Consider the following 16,364-nt stretch of genomic DNA (forward strand, 5'->3'; position numbering starts at 1 on the left):
CCTTTTATTAACAGGGAATGTCATCGCGGATTGGAGAGTCCATCCACATACAATGACACCATCAGCAATGTCAGCATGACCCTGGCACCCTCTCCAGTGGCAGATAAGGGAAGAATAAGTAGGATTAAAAAGGAGGCACCCAAGGGGAAGGGATGGTGGGGAATGTGGGCAAGAACTGTAAGGTTTAGTGAGCCTGCTTTGTGTTGGGCACTTAACACATTATATCTTTTATCATTTACATTTCAAACTGGTGCCCTCACCCCCACCCTACTGCTCTGTTCCTGGAGGTGTCATGACAATGTGATTTCCATGCCCAAACATTCAACTTTGTATTCCAGCATCCCTCATTGTTCCTCAACAATTCAAAGACGGCAAAAAAAAAAAAATCCAGTTTATTAAGCATTTACTGAGCCCCACATGGTTTCAAGGATCATGGAGGATAAAAAAGCAGCATGGGGCACTGTCTCTGGTGTCTTCACAATACTTAGTCTCACAAATAAATATAACATCAGTTAAAACACTGACAGGAATTAAATAGACTTGCAATAAATACAGAAATCTTCGTAGATTATTTGCAGCATCCAGAGAAACCTTCCATGACCATTGTTGGGGCCACTTAAAGAATGAAGTCTCTGAGGATAAGCCTGGACCAAGAAGGGGACCCATGGTCAAGGGTGTGAAGCGCCCAGAAAACATCACAGGAAGGGATACTCTTTTGAAATGACATGGAGAACAAGGAGAGTATTCTGGCCTAGGCATTTAGAGCTGGTAGAACTTTTGCATCCAGGTCAGGAGAATGTCCACTTCTCCAAAGGCTTTGGTCTGAGCTGCTTCTATGTCCAGCTAAGGGAAAAGAAGAGTCGAAAATCTGCCATGTTAGCTACAACAACAGGTTTTCCTCCAACCCACCACTCCTGGAGCTGGCCGGCTCCACATCACAGGATGGCTTCTGATGGAGTCAGCTTCAGCCACATGTCACTTGTCCCCTGCTACGTGTGTTGTCTGCTTTGGGGTTGAGGACAACGGGCCGGTGGGTAGCAGCAGGTCAGAAACAAGGGAAAAGCACTCGGAGCCCTGACAACAAGAGCCATAGAATCCCAGTGCGGGTGGATCTGGTCCACCTCCTGAGTCCACTGTGCAGATGAGGATACTGAAGCCCGGGTGGTCCCTCTCCTTTGTGTGTTATCACTCCTTATTTATTTTTAGGCTGACATATCTGTTTCTTTAAAAAGTGATCAAAATCATATGTTTTGTGGGCTGAGATGAAATTCAGATTTTCTCTGTTGTCTTAATTTGGGAAAAGGTCATATATTTTCTCATGATATTTTTTCTTACAAACTAGACCTTTTGAGCATTGTGGAAAATACCGTGCATGGGGATGTGTATTGGAGGTTACAGGGGTAGTCTCCCTTCTTTCTCCCTCACTTCTAACTCCAATTGCTCAGCTCAAGTACCCATAAGCTCTCTCACAGGAAAAGTCTGCAGTTGTGAAATCAAATTGGAGGGAAATATAATAGCATTTTCATTTGAAAACTGGCAGGGAAATATAGCATGTAATTTGTGGTGCGTAAGCAAAGTAAATGCTAATTCATGTAAATATACTTGTGCTCCTGCTAAGTCAGGGGGCTTTGGGGCAAGCCTGGTGGAGTCACCTGCATTGCATTCTGCATTTGGTCTCCGAGGCACCCTTCTGTGACAGTTCAAGCAAGCCCTGAGCTCCTGGCCTTAATTACCTGTTTAAATGCTCCCTGGAACAGCAGGAACCGCCTGCGGGCGCTCTCACTCGTGGAAAACATCTTCTTTTCCTGCTGGATAACAGGAAAGAAAGTTGCGCCAAGTGTTGGGTAGGAGCAGAGGCAACCTCCCTCCCACTCTTCCCAGTGATGGCAGAGGGGTCCCCAAGGCCAAGGAGGATAGCGCCAAATCCACATCCTCAAGGAGCCCACGCAGAACTCCCGCCATGTGGCAGGGCCTCCTGTAATTCCCACAGCAGTCTGGCCAGGTGGGGATGATCATTCCATTTTATAGGTAAGAAAACTGAAGGCCAGAAAGGTTGAGCACCTTGCAAATGGTTAACCAGCTGGTTAGAAGCAGAGCTAGACTTCAACCCAGGACTGCTGGTGTCCAAAGCCTATGCCCTTTTCCCGATTGTGGAATAAAAGCCAGGACCAGATACAGGGAGAGGAGTCTTCTCCAAACACCGTTTCCATGGGCCCCCATCCTAGCTTTGTTCTACTCACACTGGGTTGCAGTTTTGACAGGATGACAATAAAATTGTTGGCCAGAGTAGAGAACGACTTCTGGATCCTGAATTCAGCTGCCTTCTTATGGTAGTTTTTGAAAACGGTATTCAGGTAGAAGTTCAGCAGGGCACGAATGAGGTAACAGCTCTCAGCATCCTGGGGAGGGTCTAGGTCAGGGTGGAGCCAAGGCCTCTGCCCACCCCAGCCCTGGATAAACAACCCACGTGTTGCCAAGGCAAGATAAGCACAAAAGAGGAAGGGATCCTCTAGGAGATACTAATAACATTAGATCTGAAAGGGCCTTCAGGGGCATAGAGAGTGGTGCCTTTGGTTTCCAGGAAAAACCACAGACCCAGAGAGACAGATTTTTCCAAGATCACACAGCTAGTCAGTGGCAGGCACAGGCCTCGTTGCCAGCACTTCTGACTCCCCATCTGCTTAAAACTCTTTTTTCTCCACCCCATGACCTCCCTAATAGTCCTGTGAGTGATAGACCTGTGAGGTGATAGACCCTGAAAAGCACCTGGACCTTGGTGGTTGTGAGTTGGCAGGAAAAGGGACTGGAAGGAGAAGAAATGAGGAGAAAAAGGAAATACCCCAGCATCCTGAGCACAGGGATTGCTCCCCAGCCCCCTCAAGCACACAGACTTCAGGGGTCCAGGAAGTACCCGTGTGCTCACTGACCAACCAGATAGGTGACGAGAAGACAGAAATGGGTGAGGAAAAAAGGATGGAAACAAAAAAAGACCCAAGCAGATGCAAAAGAGAAAGATTGATGGCAACTCTTTGATATCAATCATGGAGACAGATGTGTAGGAGCCTTGATCTCCACCCACTCCCCATGCCACCACACACATGCCCACATAACCCAGGTCCTGGGTGATGGCCTCATGCATTACTGGCCCACTGAGCAACCTTGTCCTGTGTAGGCCCAGTCTGGGGCAGAAGTGAAGTCTTCTGTCAGCCTCTCCAGACAACCTCTTACCCCCACCTCCAGAAGACCAGCCAGAGTCTTCCCCCAAGGAGATCTGATTACCGAGATGTTCTGCAGAACCTCCCTCCGCAGCAGCCGGACACTCGTGATCTTATCCTGAGCTTGCTTTGGGAACAGAAAGAAGAGATATCTCCAGGTTAGGGGTTAGGGGCAGCATAGAAACCAACCTTGGAAATGCATGCTGCTTCCCCAGACCCATAAATCTCTGCAGTCTGTGAGATCTCAGAGCCCCAGGAAGGGCTGGGCTGAGTTGGCCCCTCGAGTGGAGGAAAGGGTTTCAGCCACAGAAAATCACCAAACTTGGCCCCTAGGGGCAGATGGAATCCCAGGAGTTCTTAGAGCCTTGATCAGGGACCTGTTTGATTCCTTTGGTCATTTGAGACAGGAGGAAATAACACTATTTGGTTTAAGGGCCTCTAGGGGCAAGTTTTTACCTCTTTATTCCCTGAGAGTGGGGGTGTGCTTCTCTCATCATGGAGTTTCCCCTGCAGCCCAGTAACTCATTCATTTCAATTCTTGGATTTGAGTCAAAGAATCATTGAGAGGAAGGAGCTTTCGAGCTCCTTTGTCCTACCTCCTCATTGTGCAAATAAGGAAATTGATGGGGCTGGGGTGTTGTATGGGTTGGTTTCAAGGTCAAGATCATACATAAGTTTCCTGTCCCCCGTGCAGCACTTTCCCCTCCCCAGGCTGCGCCATCGAGCTCCCACTTTCTGCCTTGCATCTGGATTGTCCTTTAAGGAGTTTAGTACACTCGTGAGGGTGTATATTAGAGCACTTGCAGGCACAGGCGAAATCCACAGTCACATTACACAAGCTGCCCTAACCCACCTCAGCATTAACCATTCTTTCTACCTTTAGCCAAGGTGTAAGCACCCAGAACAGACTAGCAGGATCCTGGCTAAAGAGTAAGTAAAAATTCCAGTAGGCGGGGCTCAAAGGATTTCTCATGACTTCCCATGACTTCCCATTGGTGAAGTCTTATGCAGATGAAGCCTGGATGAATAGGCTCCATTCTTTATTCCTCCTGGGCTGTGTTTATTTTCCTATAGATTGACTACCTCTTTCTGAGCCTCAGTTTCCTCATGTACAAGAGGAAATGTGGCTTGTGATGCATCTAACTTCATGAAGTTATTCTGTAGGAAAATAATTAGCATGGTACAAAGAACTCCATAATCATAAAATATTATCCTCCCCCCCACAGTAACCCCCACAGCTGGGTCCAGAATGACACTTCACTCACCACAATGTCCTTCATAGCCCGGAAGGCTTCCCACAGTTCCTGGAAAACTACTCCCTCCACTTGGCAGGGCCCAAATCGGAATTCTTGGCCTTGGACACCTGAACCCTGGCTCCAGATAAGCAGGATGAGACTCAGGCAGGGGAGGGCAGCCTTCTGCATTGGGGAGCCCATCCACAGCAAAGGAAGGACCCTGCTGGAAGAAAGGGAGGAAGCCCACTGAGGCAGGTCCTCTGGCCCAGGAGTGGTAGACCCAGAAATAACGCTGCTTGATCTGCCTCAGCCAGCCTTGGACCCACAGACAGGAAACATGAGAGGACTGTGGTTTCTCAGAGTTAGAATATTGCAAACATGTGGTGCACTGGGGGTGGGAGGGTAGTCTGCCCTCATCTCCTACCTGCTGGTCTCGCTATCTCACTATGTACCCACCCCCAAATGCCCATCCACATCACACACACTCAGCACCTCCTTCTTTACCCCATACAGTTCTCTCTAGCTAACAACATGCTGGTAAGAATTTGATCAAGAAGAGTGAAGAAATGTGTGGGGGAGGCGGGTATTACAATGTGCCAAAGAACATGTATTGGGAGCCCAAACCCGGGAGGATAGAGCTTAGCTAAGTGTTTGCTTGTCTGAGTTCTGCCCTTCAGGCACCAGGCACACCTGGGCAGGTCTTTTTCTCATCCCAGGCCATCTCTGACTCCTCGTCACAAGGTATCTGAGGGATTAACGCTGCCACCTCAACTGACGACTCACTTTTGACCCTAAGAATTAGCTTTTCAGGTAACTGAACAAGGGGGAAGAATCACATTTCTGGATGAATCACCTTAAAACCTCCCCCTCTATTTCCAGTTGGGAATGACTGTGTGAAGAGGCCCCAAGCCAGAGGAAGATGACCCATTATCTATTTATCATAATTGCATGCAGAGCATTCCTCCTCCCTGCCTTCTTTGTTCTCTGCTTTTCTTCTTCCTTTCCTCCCCCCACTTTCTTTTTCTCTCCCTCTCTTTTTTACTTCCTTCCACACCCATTGAAGAATCTTTCATATTCCAGGCACTGGTTTCACACCTGAAGACACTCAGCCTTCCACCCAACACTGGGCAGGCAGATGAGAAAAGACCTCTCTCCAGTAAGACTGTCAACATACCGACAGTCATCTCTCAGTGGGGCCCAAGCCCAGTGCCCAATCTCCTTTGTCATGAAAGTCTGAGCTTCAGCAACTCCCTCAAGGTCTTCCCATTCCGTTCTTTCAAACTCCACAGACTTCAAAGCCTCTCTTGAAAATTCATGTCTGGGCCTCATAATTCTCCAGCTCTTCCTGCCATCCAGCCTAAATTCTTCTTAGTGTTAAGTCAGAGAGAGTGGCTCCTCATCCACAGTTACAACTTATTCTACACACACACTAGAAAGTTGACTTCTGCCATCCCCAAGCCCCGTTCCCAATGAGGCGGCAGTCTGCTGCTTCAAAGCAAAGCGCTCAGGAATTGCCGCATCACTCACCTCGGGGTCTGGAAGCAACGCTTGAGGTCTGCTGTTCGGAGGAGGCGGGCTCCTGATACAGAAGGGAAGCTGGGCAGGCGCCCTCCCCACTCACCAATCAGGAGTGTAGCTGTGGGTGGAAGGTTCCTATCCCAGCTGCGCAAGTTGTTTCAAAAGTGAAGGTGTACAGGCCAGCATGGCTTTGTGGAGATTCATATATATGGGGGGACTGGGGGAGGGGCGGAGAAGAGGGAGGTGGAGAAAGGGAAATTGGTCATGCTTTCCTAAAGAATTACTTCATTGCCGACTCACCCTTCACTTTAAGACAATGGGGCCATGGAGAAAGCCACCCCTGAGGTGAGATGAGACCTGGGTCTGAGTTCTGGCTCTGCCACTGTCTGTGTGAGCAGCGGCAAGTTTTCTAGGTACCTTGAACCTCAAGGTACTATAAAATTAAAAGCCGGAAAGAAGAAAGAAGCAAGAAAGAAGGAAAGAGAGAGAGAGAGAGAGAGAGAGAGAGAGAGAGAGAGAGAGAGAGAAGAAAGAAAGAGAGAGAGAGAGAAGAAAGAAAGAGAGAGAGAGAGAAAGAAAGAAAAAGAAAGAAAGAAAGAAAGAAAGAAAGAAAGAAAGAAAGAAAGAAAGAAAGAAAGAAAGAAAGAAAGAAAGAAAGAAAGAAAGAAAGAGAGGGTGGGGGAGGGAGGGAGGGAAAAAGGAAGGAAGGAAGGGCGAGAGGAAGGGAAGAAGGAAGGGAGGGAGGAAGGAAGGAAGAGAGGAAGAAAGAGTGAGGAGGGAGGGAGGGAAGAAGGCAGAGAGGGAGGAAGGAGAGGAGAGGAGAGGAAAGGAAAGGAAAAAAGAAAAGAGAAAAGAAAGAAAAGAAACTGTCCTACCTCACCCAGAGGCTGGTGAAAGGAACAAACGACACAGAGGTGCTTTGTCAATTCTAGACACATGTTCGTACATTATTGCAGTGCAGAGTATACCAGTCTCCTTACTGCCCAAACCATTCAATAATTATGCCTATAATGATGAGACCGTAACCCAAAGGCTAAAGATAGCCCATAAGCACTTCTTTAGACAGTCAGAGACAGGAATTTTAGGAGTGTTTCCTGACATTCAGCCACCCAGGGTTCTAAACACTCAACCAAAATATGCCCCTCTTTAGGCTCATGCATGTACATAGCCAGGTCTGAAGCTGCAGGGGGGTGGGGAGTGCTGGTGACCTGTGGGATAGCCTCGGACTGCACGGTGCTGCCTGGGCTCACCCAGAGGGTACAGTAGTGTGGCGTTTTGGGTGCATCAGTGCAGTCGTGAGACCTGACCAAGACCTGGATGGATGCCCAGCTAGCAAAGCACTCAGACTTCAGCTGCCCACACGTAAAATGAGGGGTAGCCTGCAGCCGTGTTCCCAAGGTATTCCACAGAGCCTAGTCCTGGGGAATGTTCGTCTGTAAGACACTCCACAAAACAAGAGCCTCGTTGTCAATGCATCAGAGAAGCCTGGCCTGTGCCAGCCCTGCTGAGAGCCGTACGCTGGCCCTGAGAATACTAGACTCCGACAAGTCCTGTAAGGGCGGGGCGGGACACGTGTTCAGCTTTGTTTAACCCAGCACTTCCCATGAGGATTTAATCACATTCCATTGAAACATTTGGGCAAACACTAGACTCTGAATCAGGGATTGGGAATTTCAGGCCAAGGATAAGCTAGGAGTGGCTTAGCCCTATAATTTAAGAATGGTTTTTACATTTTTTAATAATTAAAAAAATCAAAGGAACGATATTGTTTTTTTTCTAATCCTTACCCAAGGGTATGTTTATTGATTTTAAAGAGGAAGGCAGAGAGAAAGAAATATGGATGTGAGAAAGAGACATTGATCGGTTGCCTCCTGTACAGGCCCCAACCTGTACGATCAAACCTGCAGCCCAGGTATGTGTCCTGATCGGAAATCGAGCCCGCAGCCTTTGGTATAGGGCACAGCGCTCCGACCAACTGAGCAACCCAGCCAGGACAAGAACGGTGTTCTGTAAAACATGAAAACTTTGTGAAATTCACATTCGGTGTCCATAAGGAAAGTTTATTGGAACACAGACATGTCCATTTGTTCACATGTTGTCTATGCTGCTTTGGGGCTTCAATGGGAAAGATGAATAGTTGTGGCTGAGACCATGTGGCCCACAAATATCTGCTCTCCGGCCCTTCACAGGGAGAGATTGCTGAGCCCTGCTCTAAATTACCTTCCTGCACAAACATTCTAAGAGTCTCCTAAAGCCTGGGTCTAGGAGTGGGATGTGCTATGAAGACAACTTTCTCCAGTGCAGTGCAGACAGCAGACACTGGGAGGAACAACCCTTCCCAATCTCTCAAGTAGGCACCGGTACCCCTTCCCTCCATCACACACACACACAGTGTTGTTTGTTTTCTTAAGCAGATGGTCTGCAATCCCAGGCTGCCTGCTGCCGCTGCCTCTGCAAGAACCAAGCTTGAGTCTTTAGCTCCAGGAGGATTGGAGTTTTGCCCTCTAGTCGTAGGCAAGACCCCACATCACACGATTCTTTCCCTTCAGGATTGAAAATATTACTAAAAATCTCTAACTTCCATGGGAAGAAGATGCCAAGAGGCGTAGATGAGGCAGAAATGAAGACTAAGTCAGACTCCTGGGGCAACAGATGAAAGAGAGGCAGGAGAGAGCTGGAAAGACTAGACAGTGAAGGCAGGAAGCTGAGAGAAAATTCGAGCCCCCAGGGCAGATGCAATCCTAGATGACTGCCTACTGATAGGCAGGAGGGATGAGCTGTTAGAAGGGCAGGCTAGAACAGAGCAGTGAGGTCCTGGAGAGGCTCCAGGGGATCCACCCGGGGTCATGAGTAGCTCTTTCTGTCTAAGGAAGGATTAATAAAATATGGACATTCCAGGCAAACACGTGCCTGAGTCTCAGGCTCCCCTGAACTTATCGTAGCACAATTACCTGGGAAAGGAGGCTAAGGAGAGACCTCGAGGACCATGGCCCAACATCAACTGTGACTGCTGGTTATGAGGATGAGCCTCGCATGCTGGCAGACCTGGATTCCGAATGTTATTGAGCTACCTACGAGCTCTCTGAGCCTCAGCTTCCTCATCTGTAAAATCAAGTCCTCGCCGTGCCAAAGGACACAATGGCATAGAGCCTTGCTGTGCGAAGTGTGGTCCGAGGACCAGCAGCAACAGCAGTGCCTGGAAGCTTCTGAGGAACACAGAGTCTCAAACCTTTCCCTGAAGCTACTAAACCAGAATGTGTGTTTTAAGAAACTCCTCAGGGATAAATGCTAGCAAAAAAAGTACAATAAAAAAAAAACCCTATTTTTTTAAAAAGGAAAAGAAACTCCCCAGGTTATTCCTATGTGAACTAAAATTTGAGAAGCATCTACATAAAACAAATGAAGGATTTAACCCAGTGTTCTACGTGATACGTGCTTAACAAATGAAGCTTCAAGTGAAAGGTGAAAGAACTAGAGTGGTGATCCTCGATGCGGAATTCCCAGGGGAATTTTGACAATGCCTGGAGATGTGTTTGGCTGTCGTAACACATTGTGAAGGGGAGTGGGGTGGGGGTGGGTTGAAGGTGCTCCTGATGTGTAGTAGAAGGGGCCAAGAATGCTGCTAAACAGCGCACAGGATGGGCCCTCACCACCAAGAATTACGTGACCCCAAATGTCAGTAGTGCTGAGGCTAAGAAACCCTGGACTAGAGGAAAGTACTGGCTGTGGGGAAAAGAGCTGAAATAGGAAAGGATGAGGAAGGAGCAGTGGACTGAAGAGATGGTCAGGGGAAAACAAGATGGCAACTTGGAAGGCAGAGCCCAAGTGCTCCTCTGTGGGAGTGGACGGGTGAGACTGGCCTCTGGCTCACCCCAGGCAAGCTCCGCGTTTTGAGAGGCTGGAGAAAGTGAGGTCAGTCCTTTTGTCCAGATCCATATATTTTTATACAAAGTTCATCCTGGACTAGACTAAAACCTGAGGCTCTTCTAATCTCTCTAATCTGTGGTTTCTGGAACTTGGGAAATTTTCTTTACAAAAATATTGGGTGGAAGAAAGTTGCTCTGAAGGTTAAGTTTCTCTTTACAAGGCCACTTTCTTTTCCAAAATGCACCTTATTAAATTCAGGGCTTTTATTCTGATAATCTCATGCCACTTCTGTCGTGTACATCTATCTGCAGAGCAGGAGTTTGCCATTTGAGAAGGAAATCTACTCCCACCCCACATCCTCTACAGACTCCCCTAAGCCTATGGAGAAAGGGACCTACGCAGATGGAGAAGGCTCCCTCTCCACTTCCAGGGGGGGTGCTCACTCTTGCATCTGACTGATGAAAATTCCATGCAGGAGAGAAGTGATGAGCTTATTAATTAGGATTTCCTGAGAGTCCAGAGATAAAAGAAAATTACATTATCAATTTCTTCCATTGAATTGATTTTGATTTTCACTCTAAAAAGATTTTTATCTTTCTGTTGGCTGGGAAAGTCATACAGTAATAGATGTGGGATACCTGGGCATTTGGTCAACCCTTTTCCCTGTATTCGCTGCCACTATGCCAGGAGCAGAGATGAGAGGTGATGTCCACCGGTTGGCCCCTTAGCCTCACATGCTGCCATTCCTCTTTCTCCTCCGTCATAGGCCCATTGCGCGATTTACTACAGGTGCATCAAAGGATGAAAGTAAAACCAAACACAAATTATTCTTGCATCTCTACATCATGCTCAGGTATATGAAATACTTCTCAGTGAATGTTCTCACTTGATATTCACCATAACCCTTTGAGATATTATTTCTTTGTATATTAGAAAGTTGAGAGCCAGAAAAGTCTGATAATTTTTCCTAAATCGCATAAATAAATGATAGAATCACAACTAGAGTACAGGTCTTTTGGGTTTTAGTGTAGTATTCTTTCCCCTGTGCAACTTTTCAATCTTGCATCCACTTATTTATTTACTGAGCAAATATTTGCTAAGCACATACTGAGTGTCAGAAGAAGCTATGAAGAAAATGAATTAATATGAAACTGTGTATGTAAAAGGTCCAGAAAATACAAATCTATAGACACTCAAACTAGAGCAGTGGTTGCCTAGGGCTTGGAGTCAGACAGGGGCTGGGTGGGTGGCTGGAATGAGAGTGACTGTTCATGAGTACAAAGTGTCTTTCGGGGGTTAAGAAAATGCTTTTTTTTTAACTGCTGAAAATGTATTTTCATGAAGGTGATCCTGAAACACGCTGTGGCTTGATTTGATCGATTCTGACACCAGACCATGACTTCAGAAGTATTAATGTTGGAAATGTGGAAGTAAATAAAAATTTATTTATCTGCCATCTTAATGAAGCTGCAGCTCCAACAGTCATGTCATCTGAAGTTCCTTCACCTGTTGCATCTGTATTTGGAATGCCATACACGACGTTGTCACGATGAGGATTACAGGTGGCGGCGGGAGACCCACCACGCAACACAGGTGTGCCGTCCGTTCTGACCAGCTGTCCATCTTGGCGAACAACATTTTCACTCATAGGGTGCTTTTCGTTTTCGTTTATTTGTTTGTTTTAGGATGCCAACTGCACAGATTTCTTCATTTTGAGAGGTTAGAGGAGGTCTTTCTAAATTCAGAAAATCTAGTAGTGGTCTTTCACTTACATAGGACCTGAGGCAGTGTGTTTAGAGCCAGAGGTTTAAAGGAAGTTGATTGAATGAGGCCAAGATCTGCTGGTCTTGAAAATGGAATGTCTTCATTATTTCCTGCTACGATAGTCCTCTCTCGAGCCTGCATAATCACTAGTTTTGGGGACTCCCTCTTGGAATTCTCGTTCCAGGTCAGCTTTTGATGGGGCTGCCTTTAATCCACTCATACCGTTGGTGTATTCCATTTCATACTTAATTTGACTGCTGTCTGCCATCTCAGCTGCGGTGGGAGAAGGAAATGCTGTCCCACTTACTAAGGGTTACCAGCTATTAATTGCCATTTGGCACTAGCTGCTCCTGTGCTTCATATTAAATCCTTTAACTTGCTTCAATGTGCGCGTACTGAATTTATAGCTATGTTTGTCTCCCTGACAAGGCCATTGGCAGAGAGCTCAGGAGGTGCCCGGGCAGAACACCAAGAAAATGTTCTAAAATTAGACTATGGGGATGCAGTCTGTGAATATACTAAACACCGCTGGCGGTACACTTTAAGCAGGTGAACTCTGTGGTGTGTACATTGTATTTCAATAAAGCTGTTAACAATGAACTAAGATAATCCTTAGGCTCTAATGAGTTAGTACAGTGGAGGTACCCTGGCAAGCAGACCTGTTGCCACATTGTCTGAGGGCCATTAACAGAAGGATGGAGCCTCCGGAAACATCGAGGTGAGGCAGAGTCGCCCACAGTGCTGGAACGGTGCTAGAAGGCATGGAGAGGAGGTCCAGTGGAGGTGCCTTTTGATCTGCGGTGGGAAGCCTGAACAGAGTTTATCAGCAAAAATAAAGGGAGGGTGCTGCTGGAGACCACTGTGACCGCCACAAACTCTATGGCCATACAGCTACTGGGGGGGACTAAGAAGAGGTTCTGGAGGCTGCTGGAAGAGGGACAACCACTGATTGTTCTTTCACTAAATGATCATTTTTGATCTGTTTTTGTTCACTTAAAGATGTTTTTCTTAAAGGAAGAAGGGAAGGAAAAAGTCTTGTAGACTCTCTCCAGACTGATCCCTCGTTAAAACAGAAGAAACTCCCAAATGCCAACTCTGAACATATTACTCCTCAACCCCCAAATCATCTTCGGTTTCTCATAAGGAAAGTCCTCCCTCTTTCCCCTCATCCACTGCTCTTCTTCTGCCTTTCTGGCCTCCCTGGAGCACCTAGTGCAGAGCTGACAACCCATCTGATGTCCGGTAAACGTGGTTGCTCTCAAATCAGCTCTTAATTTCAAAACCAGGTAAATGGATTGCATTTAAAGGGGAGGATAAGTTAAGTTGATTTTACTTTTGTGTGATTCTCAGCTGGTTATTTCTATGGGTAAAAGTTCATGTAATGGAATGCTTGCTATTCAGCCACTAAAAATAATTTATATTTACATTCTTTAAAAAGCTCTTATAACATTTTAGGGTTAAAAACCAGATAACAGGATGACATTTGAAATATAATCTCATTTTCATAAAAAATATGAAATGGGCATATGTATTGAAAGTGATCTAGAAATATAAATACCTTCGAGTGGTGAGGTAATGAGTATTTTCCTTCTCTAATAGCTGATTTATATTTTCCAAGATTAAAAAAGTTTAAGTACAAGTGCAAATGTTTAAAAAATTTATTTTTAATTTAAATAAATCATTAGTTTTATCATTGCCCATTGAACATTACTGAAATTCTCTTATCTGGAAGTGCATATTTTCTGAGACCTCCCCAGCTTTATGTCCCGCCACACCTCTACACATCGTGCTCCCAGCCAAACGGAGCTGCTCATGTCCACCTCGTGCCTCCTCTCTCCTGTTCACAGAACCTGAGATGTCTTCGCCATCATTTATTGCTTTGACGTAGAAAGATGGTCAAGATACATTGTCGACTGTCAAAAGCAGATTGCATGTATGTGTGTGTGCACACATATGTATACATGTATACAAATATATATGTACATATAATACGCACATATAAAATTGTGTATGTACACACACACAGAGCCTGTTAAGGATACTTATCTTGAAAGAGTAAGATTACAGGCTAGGTAGAATTTTCTTTTAATCTTTAAACTATTTCGTATGATTGACATAAAAAGAATTCAGTAAACACCTACAGAGAGAGAGGGAGAGATCTGCATTAAAAATTTTACTGTTCTTCCCATGGACATGAACCATGGTGGGGGGATTGCTTGATGGGGTTGGGGGTGCTGGGTGGAGGGGGCAAAGGAGGAAGGCTCAGGACAACTGTAATAGCATAATCAATAAAATATAATTTAAAAAATTAACTGTTCTTCAGTGTCTTCTCCTTGAAGTTGTTTCCAAAAGTTGAAAAGAATTTCTATCACCCCTGAATACCACAGCAATTTGACCTTCTTTTGTTGCTCTGAATCTCATCATCTCATCTCCTCCCCTTCCTCCTTTCTCCACCCACCCCACCTCTCCACTCTCCTCCTCCTCTCCCCCCACCTCCTCTTCTTCTTCTCCTTCTCCTTCTTCTTCTTCTTCCCTCTGCCCCACCTCCTAGAGTAAGGTCATGGGAGGGCAGAGAACTAAATCTTATGTACTTCTCTTTTCTTAACACTGCTCAGCCCAGCAGAGTAGGTTGCTGAATAAATGCACAATAAGATACACCACCTAAAAAGTATTCACAATGATTTGAAATCTGCATTTTGGGTTATTGTCACCACATGAAGAAAGAATTTTCAACTTCTGAAAGCATTGTATTGTAGGTTGGATTTCCCCTTGAAGGTACGATAAACACCCCAGCTGCTCCTCACATTCACAGTTTCCCTCTTCATGGAACACAGGAAAAATGCACTTCCTTGCCCCATTGAAGTTAGGCATGGCCACATGACTATTTTGACAAGTGAAATATAAGCAGAAGAAACATGTGTCATTGCGGGTGGCAGAATTTAAAACCATATTCTCATATCCTGTTGGTGTTGAGATGGCAGGATTACAGGTTGGAAGCATTTCCATCAGCCTGGGTTTCTGAGTATCCAGGATGCTCAGAGCCCCCATGCTAACATGTACTGGACACGTGAAATAAGTGAGAGATAACTTCTGTTGTAATAAACCACTGAGAGAGATCAAGGTATTGTTTTTTTGCTGCAGCATAGCTTAGCCTAACCAGACTAGTACATAAGGAATGTTAAGGGGGAGAGGGATTTAAATCCCGTTAAAATTCCTTTCGAACCTCAGAAAATGAATTCAGACTCTGCTATAAGCAAAACTGAGATTCTACATGCTATTTAGACAACTCATTCTAATCACAGAGATTCTCAAAATCCTTCTTTGATGGAAAGCACTGCTTTCTCCTTGAGCACAATGAGAACAATGCATTCAGCAGGATGGGGTCAGGTTATGGCCAGAGGCCAACCACTTTGGGATCCAGCAACTGGCAGCACAGTCACCCAGGAGTCACATAATGGGACAACAGCTCTGTAACGAAGGATGCATGGGAGGAGGAAACCCTGTCTGCTGGAGAGAGTCTTGTGTTCTTGGCAGGAGGGACGGAAATGATCCTTCTACTAGCAGGTGCCAGTAAACCTTCCGAACAAGCCAACAGCCACACACACCCACACAAATGCACTCCACCACACATACTCACTTAGTATCAATATTCAAATTGGCAAAGAAAAGCAGGTTAGGACCTGGCAGGTCTGACTTTGCCTCAGAATATGAGGAACTGGAGATTTTGTTCCTAATAAGGCTTACACATGATGCTTGAAATGCAAAATGAGTTGGGTTGGTCAACCAAAATCTTTTTTGTTTGTTTGTTTGTTTTGGCTCCTTATCTCCAGGTTTTACCCACCTGAATGATCAAATCCAGGGAATCTTCAAAAGTCAAAAGACTGATGAAAAGTAAAAACTGCTTGCAGCAACGGGGGGCGGGGGGCTCTCTCCATTTAGACTCTGCCTTCAACTTCCGGAAAATATCCTCTTTGCTCATGAAAAAGGGTGTTTCCCATTGTGGAATATTTTCTGCCTGGAAAAGTCACCACCCCTCTTCCCAGGCTAGAGAGATGGCCCCCTAAGAAAGTTGATCCAATCGCTCAATCCTGTTAAGTAAATTCTGCTTTCCCACAATAAAATAATAATAATAATAACCCGGAATAGTATAACATGAATGTCCAGGTTTCAGTAGCCTATGACTACAAGTTAAAAATTAAAAATCTCAGTGGAGGGATGGGGAGAAAATGCAGACAATTGTAACTGAATAACAATAAAAAGAAAAAAATAAATAAATAAAATTAAAAATCTCAAAATTCTGTGGCCCCATCTGCTCGCATAAACAGATTAGGCTCTTGAGGAGTTCATCCCTCGAGCGTTTTTGAGAATCCCCAAAGGAGTGTTCCCATTGGTGTGCCCGTGAACCAACCGGTGCCGTCAGGGCCTGCAAGCCTGCTGCTGCAAGCCCCAACTGCTGCCCCCATGGTGGTGAGAATGGGAATCTCCTCACCAGGTTCTCAGTGACAACTTGCGGCAGCCAAAAGATGTTAAAAGGTCACATTCACCCTTTATAAGGTGTTTGGGCCCAAAGGATTACAGTGTTCAGTGCAACAGCTTTCCGAGTTTATACTCAGAGCACTTCTTGGACCTAGGATGCCCACGTACCTTGAAAGTGGTTGTTTTGGGACACTTCGTGGTAGCATGGGACTGGAACCCATCATTTCATGGGGGTTGAGGAATTAGGGGTGGGTCTCAGCTCTAGGCCAAAGCCAGATTGTTATATATA

At 45.8% G+C, this 16,364-nt stretch overlaps 1 protein-coding gene and 1 pseudogene across 1 annotated transcript; both read right to left on the minus strand.

Annotated features, from left to right (window-relative positions):
- Positions 1–17: 17 nt before the first annotated feature.
- IL24 (interleukin 24) lies at positions 18–5,766 on the minus strand. Its single transcript, XM_053916081.2, is given in 7 exon segments — positions 18–843; positions 1,734–1,808; positions 2,241–2,399; positions 3,280–3,342; positions 4,481–4,664; positions 5,064–5,088; positions 5,733–5,766. Coding segments are annotated over 7 exon segments (624 nt in total). The 3' UTR covers positions 18–759.
- A 4,165-nt stretch (positions 5,767–9,931) lies between these two features.
- Positions 9,932–11,867, minus strand: LOC112315952 (mitochondrial fission factor-like; annotated as a pseudogene).
- Positions 11,868–16,364: the final 4,497 nt, after the last annotated feature.

The sequence above is a fragment of the Desmodus rotundus genome, chromosome 12 (assembly GCF_022682495.2).
Source record: "Desmodus rotundus isolate HL8 chromosome 12, HLdesRot8A.1, whole genome shotgun sequence".
Taxonomy (NCBI): domain Eukaryota; kingdom Metazoa; phylum Chordata; class Mammalia; order Chiroptera; family Phyllostomidae; genus Desmodus; species Desmodus rotundus.